Below are 15,851 nucleotides of genomic sequence, written 5' to 3' on the forward strand. Positions count from 1 at the left end.
ATACAAGCTGGTGTGCTTCTTCCATGTGGGCTTTGTTGCTTCTGAGCTAGATGGCCGCTTGTTCACCTTCAAGCCTTTAAGACCCCAGACACTATCTCTTTTGATAGTCGGGCACCATCAGCTTTCTTCGCCACATTTGCTTATGCACCTGTTTGTCCTCAGCGATCGTATCATGGAGGTGTGCACCCAATGATATGATTTTTTGTTCTTTGATGCCTGATAACGGATCCCTTCGGAACCACGTGACCACATAGGCTGGTGTGTTCTTCCATGTGGGCTTTTTGTTGATTCTGAGCTAGATGGCCGCTTGCTTATCTTCAAGCCTTTAAGACCCCAGATGCTATCTCTTTTGCTAGCCGGGCACCATCAGCTTTCTTCACCACATATGCTTGTTTACCTGCTTTGGCTTCAGCGGTTGTGTCGGGAGGGTGAGCATCATAGAATACCAATTTAATAGAAGAAAGTATTCATGCATTGAGGGAGCGCTTGAGTAGAGGCCCAAGGTCCTTCTGCCACCTTAGTACTAAACCTATAAATATAGGCACATAGAACTATTTCCCCATCCTCATATATATATTTGCATGTACATGTCTTTGTCTAGACCTCTATAAATGCTCTTTGCCTCCTAGATCTTTCCTCTTTTTCCCTTGACTTTCCTCCTGCCCCGCTATCATGCTCCGTCCCCACCTGGGTTACAGCTATACCTCTTCGTTACCTTACCCTTGATCATTCCCTACCAGGCCTGCCACTCCCACCTCACCACCAATTTGGATCCCATGCTGTTCCCTTGTCCCTGGGTTTGTTAACATCACTTCCTTACCCCTCATCTACCCCTATCCCAAGTCCCCCCGGAACTGTCGATCCCATTGTTTTTTCCTCCAGATAGTTCATCCAGCCTATCTTATTTAGACAGACCTGTGGAGATAATAACATGAAAAAAAAAAGGCAGAGGAAAATAAAGCAACAGTATACAACCAGACAACAAAACAACAACAAACCACTGACAAAGAACAAAACAAAACACATCAAGAAAGAAAAACTTGTAGTTAGTTCAAGGATCGTTTGTTGGCCTTTAGGAGTGCTTTCCAGTCCAATCTGTTGGGGCACCACGCCCTGCCCCAAAGTCCACCTTCAGCATTCCCTGGGGACCTTGACGCTCCATTCCAGTGCTGTTCCGCTGCACTCCCCAGGGCTTTGCCTCTATGTGGTGGGATCAGGTCAGATGCAATTCCCACACTGTGTCTCCAGGGCTTTGCCTCCGTGTGGGAGATCAGTTCTTTTTGGTGCAGTGACTCTGCATATTCTTTTCATGTTTCCTGAATATTCATTATTTTGCTCATAGAATCTTTCAAGTTTGTAACTTGAGACTTGAATTTTTCTTCAGTCCTTTGTTTCAAATATACTGAGCATGTTTTTCCTTCAGGAGTTACTCTTCTTATAGATTGGTATTGAGAGATTGGTCTTCACATTTACTAATTCAGCCTTGCATTGCTTCGATTTTACTGCTTTGATCTTCCAATGTTTTTTCTATTTCTAATATCTAAGTATTAATCTTCTGTATTTTTATATGTTGTTTTATATGATCTCTCTCTCTCTCTCTCTCTCTCTCTCTCTCTCTCTCTCTCTCTCTCTCTCTCTCTCTTTTTACCAAAATACCTTCCTGAGGAATAAAAGACATGGGAACTACTGGAAAAGGAATTTAGAAGAAGAATGATTTTTAGGTATTTTCAACTTGTGGAGAAAAAGATCAAGAGAGCTACAGAAAAAACAACAACAACAACGAAGAATTCAGGAAAACATTACAGGAGCAATCTGTCGAGACAAATGGAAAAATCACATAAAAACAACAACAAAGACCGAGGCCTAAACTGACACTGCTTTTTTTCAAGACCCCATCTTGCAGCTGACATCTGTGGACTTCGAGTTGGTTCCACTGTTGGTTTATCAAAACAAAAGGAAGAAGAGGAAAGGAAAAAGAAAAAGTCCCAGTCAGGCTTCGCAACTGGTTTATACACAGGCCACTCCAGGACATCAGGGTCTCCACTAGAGGTGACAGCTGGGACTCGGGGGAAGATCCCAGCCTCTACCTCTCGGATTCACAAGTGGATCGCCCAACATCCCCTGCAGACACCAGGGAGCTGTGGGGAACCTGGGATTATTCAGCTCCCCACGTCACTAGCCTGCCTAACTGTGCCGATTCCTGTCGGATCCACCGAAGTTCCAGACTGCACTTGCAGCCCGGGAATGTGGCGAGAGCAGTACAACCAGAAGTTGGGTGCACCAGGCTTGGTGCTATTCGCTCCTCCATTCACCTGGGGAAGGTGGGGAGCTAAGGAAGAGCCCACTTTTCTCACTGTCAGGCATCAGAGATTTCCCTAGACTGTGAGAAAGCAGTTAAGCTCATCACCAGCCAGAGGAGAATTCACGAGCTTGCTCGGTGCCTATGTGTGGATTTTCTCCCTTGTTTTTCCCATTGGTGTGTTTGGTTCACTCAGTCACCCTTTCTTCAGAGATCCAGGCTTGTAGTCTCTCTTTCACATACTCTTTCAGACATCTGAGTTGTAATTGTCAAAGAAAATCCGCCCTTAGTCATTCTCTTAAAAGAAGCTCTCACTGTGTACTATCAATGCAACTTCCTGTGAATCTTAAAGTATTTCCAAATGAAAATCTTTTGTTTTTCAAAATAGCTTGTGTCTTTACAGAATTACCATGTTGCTATGAAATAAAACTTACCATCATAAAATTGAGCATTCAGACAACTCCATTAAGAAATGGAAATCGTTTATGAGTCCAGGTCTAGATCATAGACTTCATAAGCAATGGCTAAGACTGCCATGCATATTTCTGGCTCCTGTTATCTTGCTGCCTATGCCTCAACACATAGAGGAATTTGCCATAACTAGTTATAGGATAGGATTATACCTATCTTCCTTCAAAGAAATTCAATCAGTACAACTATTATTACAATTTATACACCAACAATGAAAACTGGTGAAGAAACTGAAGAATTCTACCAGCATTTTCAGGTGAAAATTGATCAAACATACAATCAAGATGCATTGATAATTATTGACAATTGGAATGCAAAAGTTGGAAACAAAGAGGAAGGAACAGTAGTTGGAAAATGTCTTGGTAAAAAAAAACAACAGACCACAGGATAGCATTTTGCAAGAACAAAGACGTTCATAGGAAATACAACTTTTCAACAACACAAATGGTGACTATATATATGGCTTCTCCAGATGAAATACCCGTACATCTAATTGACTACATCTGTGGGAAGAGATGATGGAGGAGCTCATTATCAGCAGCTAAGACTAGGTTGGTGGCTGACTGGAGAGCAGACCATCAATTGCTCATATGTAAGTTCAAGTTAAAGCTGAAGAAAACCCAAACAAGTCCAAAGGAGCCAAAATATTACCTTGAGTCTATCCCATCTGAATTTCAAGGATATCTTGAGAACAGGTTTGCTGTATTGAATACCAAATGACAGAATACCTGATAAGCTTTTGGAGGACATCAAAAACATCATTCATGAAGAAAGCAAAAGGTCATTAAAAAAAAGAAGATGAGAAAGAAAACATCAAGGTGATGTCAGGAGAGACTCTGAAACTTGATCTTAAGTGTAGAGTAACTGAGGCAGATGGAAGGAATGATGGAGTCAAAGAGCTGCATAGAATATTCTAAAGGGCAACTCAAGAAGACAGAGAGAAATATCATAATTAGATTTGCAAAGATGTAAAGTTAGATAAACAAAAGGAAAGAACATGCTAAGCATGTCTTAAACTAAAAGAAAACAAGAAAAATTTCAAGCCTCGAGTTGCAGTCTTGATTCTATGAACAAAATATTGAATGATGCAGGAAGCATCAAAAGAAAATGGAAAGAATACAGAGTCACTGCACCAAAAAGAGCTAATTGGCACTCAACCATTTTAGGAGGTAGCACATGAGCAAGAACCAATATTACTACAGTAAGAAGTCCAAGCTGCACTGAAAGCAAAAACCAAAAACAAAGCTCCAAGAACTGATGGGATGCCAATTGAAATGTTTCAACAAGCTGATGAAGCACTGGAAGCACTTGCTGGTCTGTGCCAGGGCATTTAGAAGACAGCTACTTGGCCAAGTGACTGGAAGAGATCCATATTTGCACCCACTCCAAAAAAAAATGTGACCCAACACAATGATCAAATTCTAGAACAATATCATTGATATCACATGCAAGTTAAAGTTTGCTGAAGACCATCCAAATGCAGCTGCAGCAGTATATTGATAAGGAGCTGCCAGAGATCCAGGCAGGACTCAGAAGAGGATGTGAAGGGAAGGATAGCATCGATGTCAGGGGTTCTCTTGTGTTTCATTGACTATGCAGAGGCATTTGACTGTGTGGATCATAACAAACTATGGATACACTTGAGAAGAATTCCAGAACCCTTCATTTTGCTCACGTGGAATGTTTACATGGATCAAGAAACTGTTGTGTAAACAAAACAAGGGAATTCTGCACAATCTAAAATCAAGAAAGGTGTGCTTCAGGGTTATGTCCTCTCAACATACTTATTCAATCTGTATGCAGAGCAAATCATCAGAGAAGCTGGGTTATATGAGGAGGAGTGTGGCATCAGGATTGGAGGAAAGCTTATTCACAACTTGTGATACGCAGATGAAGCAAACTTGCTTGCTGACAGTGAGGATGACTAGAAGCACTGATGAAGATCATGGACTGCAGCCTTCAGAATAGATTACAACTCAATGTCAAGAAGACCAAAATCCTCACAGATGGACCAACAGGTACCATCATGATCAATGGAGAGGAGGTGGCCGTTGCCAAGGATTTCCTCTTCCTTGGATCCAGAATCAATGCTCATGGAAGCCGCAGTCCAGAGATCAAACAATAGGTTGCGTCAGGGAAATCTGCTCCACGAGACCTCTTTGGAGTATTCAAAGTCAAGGATGCTACTTTGAGGAATATGGTATACTTGGCCCAAGTCGTGCTACGTTCAATAGTCTTATATGCATGTGAAAGTTGTACATTTATCTCCCGCAATGCAAGAACACTTTGTTCTAATAACCCAGCATTCTGTGATGCTCACCTTTCCGACACAATCCCTGAAGACATAATGGGTGCGGAAACTAATGTGGTGAAGAAAGCTGATGGTGCCCGGCTATTATTAGATATAGCATCTGGGGTCTTCAATGCTTGGAGGTACACACGTGGACATCTAGCAGGGAAGCAACAAAGCCCACATGGAAGAAGCACACAGCCTGTGTGATCAGGAGGTGTTGAGGAATTCAGGGATCAGGCATCAGAAGACCCAAAACAAACAACCATTTCAATGCAAACAAGGGGGTTTGGGATGGAGACCCAAAGCCCATCTGTAGACAATTGGATATCCCCTTGCAGAAGGGTCACTAGGAAGGGGCGAAACAGCCAGGGTGCAGCATAGCACCAAGTAAACACACAGCACTTCTCAAGTTCATTCATGCTCCCTCCCCTTCCCCCTCACCCCATCCCCACTGTTATGACCCCAGTTCTACCTCACAAATCCGGCTAGACCAGAGTATGTACACCGATACAGATAAGAGCTCTCAACACACGGAATCCAAGACAGATAAAACCCTCGGGACCAATAATGAGAGTAGTGATACTGTGAGGGTAGGGGGAAGGTGGTGAGAGAAAGGGGAAACTGATAGAAATGATCAATGTACAACACCCCTCCCCCAAGGGGGACAAGCAGCAGAAACATAAGTAAAGGGATACAGCGGATGGTGTAAAATATGAAAATAAAAATAATTTATAAATAATAAAGGGTTTATGGAAGGGGGAGAGGAGCTGGTAGCAAGGGCTCAAGTAGAAAGAAAATGTTTTGGAAATGATAATGGCAACATATGTACAAATGTGCTTGCTACAATTGATGTATGGGTTGTTATAAGAGCTATAAGAGCCCCATTAAAATGATTTATTAAAATAAAATAATTTTTTAAGTTGGACATTGAACAAGAAGACCAAAGGAAAATGGATGTGTTTCAACTGTGGTGCTGGAGAAGAATTTTGAAAGTACCGTGGATGGCTGAAAGGACAAAGCAATCTGTCTCGGAAGAAGTGCATACTGAGTGTTCCTGGGGAGAAAGGATGGCAACACTTCCTCTTACACACTTTGGACATGTTGTCAGGAGAGACTAGTCCCTGGAGAAGGACTTCATGCTTGGTAAAGTAGAGGGACAGCAAAAGACAGGGAGACCCTTGACAAGACGGATTGGCACGGCGGCTGCAACAGTGAGATCAAGCATAAGAACTACTGTGATGATGGTGCAGGACACGCAGTGTTCCACTCGGTTGTACAGAGGGTCACTCTTTTCAGAAATGACCACTGCCCCCTAGCAACAGTAGCAACCGCAGTTAACCAAGTAGAGGACATCACAAGGACGCTGATGCAATCCTGCGTGCAGTGCACTGAGTGTGATGAAGGGCAATCATTCCTGTGATTTAAATAGTCAGTATATCCAACTGGACACTTTCCATGGAATAAGAGACACGCCGATGTGTGAATACGCTTTTTTTCATAGGCAACACTGTTCAGGGCCTAGGTCAGCAGAAAAATTAAAGATTAGTTACAAGAAGAAGTCTCAGTGAGTATGCAAAGATGCCCTTCAAGGAACAGACGACAGAACGTACCAATAATCTCGTCCTATAGAGACACAGGCATGGATCCCTGTTGGCACAGTGGGTTATGCATTGGACTGCTAGTCACAACGTCGTCAGTTTGAGACCACCAGCTGCTTCTCAGGAGAAAGATGAGGCTTTCTGCTCTTGTAAAGATTTACAGCCTCAGAAACCCACAGGAGCAGTTCTCTTCCATCCTGTAGGGTCACCACGAGTCAGAAGAGTCTCGATGGCAGTGAGGGGGTTCTGCTTGTTTGATAAATGCCCACAAGGGAGGACCCATGGTGGGCACGTCTCCTGCTCAAGTGGACAAGACCGCTCACTTGTCTCTTTCATCGAGTCCCTTTTCTTACCCGCACCAGTGCTTGTCCCGCCTCTGATGAAGTCAGTTGCTGTGAAAGGAGCGGCTCTGCGGTGAGGTCAGGAACTGAAGAATGCTCTAAATTATAGTCATAACGCAAAGGAAGGTCAACAGCCTACCAAGAAACAACAAAGTGCCTACCTGGAAACAACAAAGTGAGCTTGGGAATAGCTTCTTCCCCAGTGGAGCCTCTGGAGTGCTGCAGCCCTGGTATCTTGATTTTGACCTTGTGAGAGCCCCAAGCCAGAGGACTCAGCTAAGAGTTTCCCAAATTATTTGAACCATAGAAATTGATATATTTACATATATCGTATGTGTGCATAAATATACATTTATTCTTAAGTCACTAAATATTTGGGTAATTTGTGACTCAGCAATAGATAATTAATACAAAGAGATTGCAAATGGTAACAAGGAAATTTGTGGGGGTGATAAGAATACAATCTTGATTGGGGTAATGATTTCATAAGTATACAATATGTAAGAATTCATCAACTTGCACACTGTAAGTATCTCTAATTCACTATGCTATTGTACGTCAATAAAATTGAAAATGCATTATAAAAACTATCTGGTTGACTAAATGCACAAATCCCCGGGGCGAGGTCTAGGCACTATGGCAGGGGTCAGACCCAACCCAGAGATGTATATGGAAGCCAGCTAAAAAGGAGGGGGAAAGAAAAAAATAAAGTGGATATAAATGGTGGGACACAGGGCACTAACTCACCCACGGGGAGGGTATTGTTTGTGTCTCCACAGGAAAGGGAGGGAGGAACCAGACCTCAACCTGGTAGCCAAGTCTTGAGGACAACATACTGACATGAAGCTGTGAATTAAGAGAGAGGACTCCAGGGCTGGCCTCAACCCCAGCTACAGAGACCCCTCCCCAGAAGATTGCAATACCGAGAACAGCACTGAAGGTACACCCTGGGGAGAGAGGCGGGTCTGCCCAGACCACACAGGAGCAAACTGAGAGAGAGAGACCACATCCTGGCCCACCAAGCTCCAAGGACGATACTCCTGCTCAGAGCAGCCAAGGCACAGAGAGGGCTGGGCCCACCATGAGACACAACGTCCCCTCACTGACTCACAACGCTGCAGGGGACAGCACTGGAGACACAGTGGGGGAATTATGCCTGGTCTCTCTCTCTCTCTCTCTCTCTCTCTCTCTCTCTCTCTCTCTCTCTCTCTCTCTCTCTCTCTCTCTCTCACACACACACACACACACACACACACACACCAGGGCGAAACATGAAGTGTGTGCAACTGAGCAGCAAGGGGAGCAAAGGAACCCAGTCCCTGAAGAATCCCTTCAGACTCAGAGGGCAGGGCTTGGCCCCTCATCAGACTCGACTGGAAAACATATCTAAGGTTCAGCAGACAGACCTGGAACTATTTGTAAACCCTTTACTTTTCTTCTTCTTCCTTCTTTTTCATGTCTATCTATATCAGATAGGCAAGATGAACAATCTCTAGGAGAAAACAACAGAACCAATGGTTCTGGGGGCATAGGGGAGAGGGGGGCGTGAGGGAAAGGGAGGGGAAGACAACAAACCCAGAGACGGAGGAACAAGAGATTTAAAGTCAATGGTGATGAAGGTGTAGAACGCCTGATGGGGTTTGCGCAAGTGCAAAGTACCTGAGAGGAATTACTGAGAGCAGAATGAAGGTGGAGCATGATCGTGGGACAGGAGGAAAGTAAAAGAAAATAGAGGAAAGACTAGGAGACAAAAGACATTTATAGAGGTATAAATATAGGCATGTATATATGTAAATATATTAATAAATAACAATAGGGATATAGGTCTATGTACATATATTTATGTATTAAGTATCAAGGTAGCAGATGGACATTAGGCCTCTACGCGAGTACTCCCTCAATGCAAGAACACTTTGTTCTAATAATCTGGCATTCTGTGATGCTCACCTTTACGAAATGACGGCTGAAGTAAAAATGGGTGCATAAGCTAATGTGGTGAAGAAAGCTGATGGTGCCCAGCTATCAAAAGATTTAGCATCCAGGGCCTTAAAGGTTTGAAATTAAACAAGCAGACATCTAGCTGAGAAGCAACAAAGTTCACATCGAAGAAGCACACCAGCCTGTGTGATCACAAGGTGTTGACAGGTTCATGTATCAGGCATCAGAAGACCAAAAACAAACAATTATATCAATGCAAACAAGAGGGTTGGAATGGAGACCAAAAGCCCATCTGTAGAAAATTGGATATCCCTCACAGAAGGGTCACAAGCCAGCCAGGGTGCAGTAGAGCACTGATGAAATATACAACATTCCTCAAGTTCTTTAATGGTTCCTCTTCCCCACCTTTCCCCCCTACCCGCCCACCACCACCACTATCATGACTCCAGTTCTACCTTACAAATCTGGCTAGAGACCAGAGCATGTAACACAAGGAATCCAGTACAGATAAGCCCCCCAAGAACAGTAATGGGAGTAGGGATACCATGAGGGTAGGGGGAAGGGGCGGGGGGAGAAAGGAGGAACTGATTGCAATGATCAATGTATTAACCCCCTTTGAGGGCAATGAACAACAGGAATGTGGGTGAAAGGAGATAGCAAACAGTGTAAGATAAAAAATAACAATAATTTATCATATTTATTGAGAGTTCACAAGGGTGAGAGGGTGGGGGGTGGAGGGATAAAAAGAGGAGCTGATACCAAGGGTTCAAGTAGAAAGAAAATATTTTGGATATGATGATGGCAACATGTACAAATGTGCTTGATACAATTGATGTATAGATTGTGATAAGAGCTGTAAGAGTCCCCAATAAAATTATTTATTAAAATAATTTTTTAAATCATTTTAGTGAGGGCTCTTACAACTCTTATCACAATCTATACATATATCCATTGTGTCAAGCACATTTGTACATATGTTGTCTTCATAATTTTCACATTTTCTTTCTACTTGAATCCTTGGTATCGGCTCATTTTCATCCTCCCCCACACTCCCTCATGAACCCTTGATAATTTATAATTTTTTCATGTCTTACACTGACCGATGTCTCCCTTCACCCACTTTTCTGTTGTTTGTCCCCCTAGAAGGGGGTGATATGTAGATCATTGTGATTGGCTCCCCTCTTCTTCCCCCACCTTACCTTTACCCTCCTGGTATCACTACTCTCATTATTAGCCCTGAGGGGTTTATCTGTCCTGGATTCCCTGTGCTGTGAGCTCTTATCTGCAGCACTGTGCATGCTCTGGGGTCTAGCCAGATTTGTAAAGTAGAATTGGGGTCATGATTGTGTAGGAAGGAAGCATTAAAGAACTAGAGGAAAGTCGTATGTTTCATTGGTTTCATCAATTGTCTACAGAGGGGCTTTGGGTCTCCACTCTGCTCTCCCCTTCATTCACATTGATATGATTTTTCATTCGTGGTCTTTGATACCTGATACCTGATCCCATTGATACTTCATGATCACACAGGCTGGTGTGCTTCTTCCATGTGGGCTTTGTTGCTTCTGAGCTAGATGGCCACTTGTTTATCTTCAAGCCTTTAAGACCCCAGATGCTATATCTTTTGATAGCTGGGTACCATCAGCTTTCTTCACCACATTAGCTTATGCACCCATTTTGTTTTCAGCAATTGTGTTGGGAAGGTGAGCATCACAGAATGCCAGATTATTAGAACAAAGTGTTCTTGCATTGAGGGAGTGCTTGAGTAGAGGCCCAATGTCTGTCTGCTGCCTTAATACTTAACATATACATATATGTACATAGATCTATTTCCCTATCCTTATATATAAATATATTTACATATGTACATGCCTGTATTTAGACCTCTATAAATGACTTTTGTCTCCTAGGTCTTTCCTCTATTTTCTTTTACTTTCCTCTTAATCCCACTATCATGTTCTACCTCCATTCAGGTTTCAATAATTCCTCTCAGCTACATTGCCCTTGATCAAGCCCCACCTGGTATCCTACACACTCCTCGCCATCAATTTTAGATCACTTGTTCCCTTGAAAAATAATTTTTTTAAAAAGCTGTATGAGCCTCCCCACCCCCATAAAATTATTTATTAAAAGCAAAAAAAAGTAGCTGGCTGAGAGATTTTTTTTAAGCCAAAGCTTTATTTAGCAAAACTATCAGAGGATTTCAATTCCATGTATATAGGGGTTATGAGAGGTCTCCCTCAATTTTTGGTTTTCAGTTAAAATGTATTGTGTTTTTAGCTGATTAGGTTTCATTTAGCTTTTTCTATATAACCTGTGCAGTGACATTGATTACATTTTCTTCATTCCAAAAGAAAGCAGGGGAAAAACATCCCAGCCCAGTCCAGCTGAAGTCCATGTGTCTGATGCTAATTGGAGCCCTCTTTAGACTCTCAAAGGTGCAGGCCAATGACACAAGAAGGTGAAGCGGGATGCAGAAAGATCACAGACTGGTGGATACAGAGTCCTGGGGATCCAAAGTCAGTGTAAACATGACGGGGCACGAACAGCTCTCCTCCAGGGGGAACCATAAAAACAATGTCAAGCATTTTCCCCAAGAGTAAGCTGTCCACTTGGGTGGGAGATTTTTATTTAAGAACTAAAAAATTCTACCCAGCCCTGTAAACATCACTTTTCTAAAAGAGCGTTTCTCTCTTCGGTGATATGAAGGCCAAGATCCGTATTCTAATAATAGCTAGATGAAAATTAGCATACATTTCTTCTCTGAATTCTATTTTTTATGTTCATCCTTGAATTATCTTAAACTGTTCTTTCATTTGACCTGGTCAGAGCCCTGATTGGGCACCATGTTGAGACCACCAATTTGAACTTACTGCATAAGACCAAAGCTCATGGAAACTGAATTACAAGTTAATTTATTAATTAAATGGATGAATATTGTTGCCAAGACTTTTCCAGGTCCTATAAACTGATGATACAGGGACAAATCAGATATGGGCTCCCTCTCTCTGCAGTCCACAGCCTGGTGCCTTCCTGCCTGAGAGACGCACTCACTGCCATCACCTTCCACGTGCTCTCCTTCAGAATCTTATTTAATGTGTCCATTGAGCTTTTATGCGTGCCCATGAGGTGTTAGAAGGACTTTGGAAGGAGAGGCCATGTAGACCTGCACTAGGTTTGGTTGCTGCTCCCCATGCTGCCATGACTTCATTCTGTCACTTTTCCCCAGCCTGTGACCTTGAGGAAGGCCCTCTTCACATCCTTGTTCCGGAGGCTGTAGATGATGGGGTTGAGAAAGGCAGAGATGACGTTGTAGAACAGAGCCAGCTTCTTGTCCTCTTCTGGAGAGGCCTCGGAGCCAGGTCTCATGTACATGACCATGCATGGGATGGAGAACATGGTGACCACGGTGATGTGGGAGGCACAGGTGGAGAAGGCCTTGATCCTCCCCTGGGTCGAGCGGATCCTCATGATGGCGGCAAAGATATTGATGTAGACAATGATGATGAGGGAGAGTGGGACCAACAGAAGGATGAAGCCCAGGATGAAGTCTACTTGATCATTGAGAGATGTGTCTGCACAAGCCAACTTTAAGACAGCTGGTACTTCACAGAAGAAGTGGTTTATCTCATTGGGACCACAATAGGGAAGGATCATCGCAGTGACCGTGTATATCAAGGCACAAGTGACACCCCAGAATCCACAGAAGGCCACCATTGACCCACATAGCAAAGGATTCATAATGACCTTATATCTGAGGGGATGGCAAATGGCCACATACCTATCATAAGCCATGATGGCAAACAGCCAAGACTCAGTGATACCCAGCATCAGGAAGATGTACATCTGGGCTACACATCCAATGTAGGAGATGGTCTTTTTCTGGGAAACCATATGCACCAGCATCTGGGGCACTGTAGTGGTGACATATCCCATGTCCAGGATGGAAAGGACAGTGAGGAAAAAATACATGGGTGTGTGGAGGCGAGAGTCCATTCGTATCAAAGTGATAATGAGCCCATTGCCTAAAAGGGTGATGAGGTAGAGGAAGAAGAATGCGCTGAAGAGGATAATGTTGATCTGTGTGTTGCTAGAGAATCCTAGAAGAATAAACTCATTCAGAAAGCTGTGGTTTCTCCAGAGGAAGTCCTGCATCCTTCTTCTGTAGAGAAATAACAGAGACATCGCATATGAAGGTGACTTTTTTGATTCTAACAAAACTGTTGTTTGTGTATTTAGGAGTGTCAGATACAAACAGCAGAGTAGTGCATATTAAGGTACCCACAACATCGATATTCTCAAAGAACTTCTATTTTATATGAAATGGCATATTAATATTGTATCCTTTTAAACTGTTTATTCTGAAACCCTAAATAATAAATTCCACATTCCAAATTGTAGGACCTGCAGAAGAATGGTCTAAATCTGTGCGTTGCACTTACTCTTCATGCATTGTCATAAAAGAGTTCAAGATCACGAAAAGAACTGGGAACTTGAGAGCGTGGCGTTGTCTGTGAGATATGCAGACCACGGGGGGGGGGGATGAGGATGTCTTCATCTCTTTGAAGCTCCTCCCAAATTGGACTTCGGTAGGAGTCCTTCAAAAGCATGACGGGTACGCTGGGACATTGGAGATAATCGTTATTTGGTGTCTGGATCAAGATCTATACTACCAGAAAAGCAAACTACTATTTGAAAATAAATTGTACTCTTTGTGAAAAATTAAAGCCATGTGTTTCTATGATCCACAAGTGGGTCCTGTGGTTAAGGAGTGAGTTTCAAATTCAGATTCTAAGTTTGTATTTAATATCTGGTACTTATCAGATTTTACCTTGGGAAAATAATTTAATCTCTCTGTGTCTCACCTGAAAAATGAAGGAAATAATATTAACAAAGTACCTCTTAAATGTTGTGAGGATTAAATAAATAAATACAAGAAAAACAACAAAAATAATAGCTGTTTGGCATAGAGAAGCATTCAATAATGGTAGGCATTATGACTACTATTGTCATTAACATTTTCCAAGAAAGTCACCAGTTGGGTATCTTAAAAGATGGAAGGGGAAAATGTTCCTCTCGATGCTTAGAAGATGAGAAATAATTTTTAAGAGCCGCATTCTCTCTTATCAAAGAAACTACAATTGAAAGACTTTCCAAGATTAAAAGTTTCAGAAAACAAAGGCAGGGATTTTCCAAAGCTTGCATGATTCAGTAAGTAGGGGTGGTTGTTAGCCATGCTGTACAAAAATTGATATTATCATCACTTCAGCAATAAGATGAACTATAAAATTACAGAGTCAATGAACCAAAATTAGAGGGTTTTTTTTTAAGATTGTATGTTTCTATGTAAATTTAATGAAGGCTGAAGTTTACAGTTCTAATATTCTTTTTCCACCCATTGGCACATAAGTTAGATATCATAAAATTCAATATGTTTTTTTAAAGCTTAACTTTTCAAAATAAGATGACATCATAAGTCTAGAAAACTATTCAAACTAAGGAATCCAGGACAGATAAATTCCTCAGGACCAATTATGAGAGTAACAATACCAGGAGGGTAAAGGGAAGGTGGGGGAAGAAACGGGGAACTGATTATAATGATCTACATATAACCCCCTCCCAGGACGATGGACAACAGAAAAGTGGGTGAAGGGAGGCATCGATCAGTGTAAGACATGAAAACAAATTATAAAATATCAAGGATTCATGAGGGAGGATGGGTGGGGGAGTGAGAAAATAAGCTGATACCAAGAGCTCAAGTAGAAAGAAAATGTTTTGAGAATGATGGCAACATTTGTACAAATGTGCTTGACACAATGGATGTATGTGTGGATTGTGATAAGAGCTGTAGGAGCCCCCAATAAAATATTTTTAAAGAGCTCTATGAGCCCCCAATAAAATGACTTTAACATAAATGAATAAAATAAACCCTCCCCCCACCAAAAAAAACATTCAAACTAAATCTCAGAATAAAGCTTACCTTTAAAAATGAACAGGAAAAAAAAACTATAGAAGACAAATGGGGCAAGTCACTTAAATGTATGTATAATTGGGTATGCAAATGGAAAGGAGGTAAACAAGGGCAATAATTAAGAGACAATGGCCAACAACTTTCCTAAATGAAGGAAAGACATCAACAGAATAAAGATGTTCAATAAACCCCAAGAAGAATATCCCCCCACCCAAAAAAAAAACAGGATACAGTCTTAAAAGCAGCGAGAGGGAAAAGAGATTCCTTTCCAATGATAAGACAGAGAGCAGACCTTTCAACAGAAACTACAGAAGCCAGAAGAAAATTGGATGCCATCTCTACTACGAAGGAGAAAGAAAGGCTAAAAGAGAGGGGAAATATTATCACAGCATTCCTGTGACATAGTTGCTATCGTGATCTCAGAAAACGCAAGTTTAGATATACATTCAGATACACACACACACACACACACACACACACACACACACATACCTACCTACCAAGATCACACCGTCTGTAAATGCAAGAGTCAGATTCAAGCCTAGGTCTCACACTCATCACTATGAGAGGATTTCTAGGATGTAGATAGAATATGAGTTTCACTCAATTTATTGGATGTGGACTTACTCAAAAGCCAAGGAGACCTTTGAAGGATGACCAGCTGTTAGCTACTGGGGAAGATGCAGAGGAAGCTTGGCGAATGGTGCCTTGAAGCATGGAATAAGCCAAGGGATGTAAGGTCAGACTGCAGAGGTAGACAAAGACAGCCTGTGGAGGCCCTTTCATTCTATGAAACACAGCCTACGGAGAGTGGATTTTATAAAGAGGGCTCAGTCGGGGTGAGAAGGGTGTATTAAAGAGATATGACATCAGATTTCTATTTGGGAAGGACGACTCTCAGAAACGCTCTGATGTGGAGACTAAATTGGAGAATGTTAATGGC

At 42.2% G+C, this 15,851-nt stretch overlaps 1 protein-coding gene across 1 annotated transcript; it reads right to left on the reverse strand.

Annotated features, from left to right (window-relative positions):
- Positions 1-12,144: 12,144 nt before the first annotated feature.
- LOC142434942 (olfactory receptor 2A12-like) lies at positions 12,145-13,092 on the reverse strand. The gene has a single exon (XM_075539523.1). The coding sequence runs from the start codon at positions 13,090-13,092 to the stop codon at positions 12,145-12,147; it is 948 nt and encodes a 315-aa protein (XP_075395638.1).
- Positions 13,093-15,851: the final 2,759 nt, after the last annotated feature.

The sequence above is a fragment of the Tenrec ecaudatus genome, chromosome 1 (genome assembly GCF_050624435.1).
Source record: "Tenrec ecaudatus isolate mTenEca1 chromosome 1, mTenEca1.hap1, whole genome shotgun sequence".
Lineage (NCBI taxonomy): Eukaryota > Metazoa > Chordata > Mammalia > Afrosoricida > Tenrecidae > Tenrec > Tenrec ecaudatus.

Coding starts and splice junctions, on each gene's coding strand:
- LOC142434942 (XM_075539523.1), bottom strand. CDS start 13,092: ATGCAGGACTTCCTCTGGAGAAACCACAGCTTTCTGAATGAGTTTATT.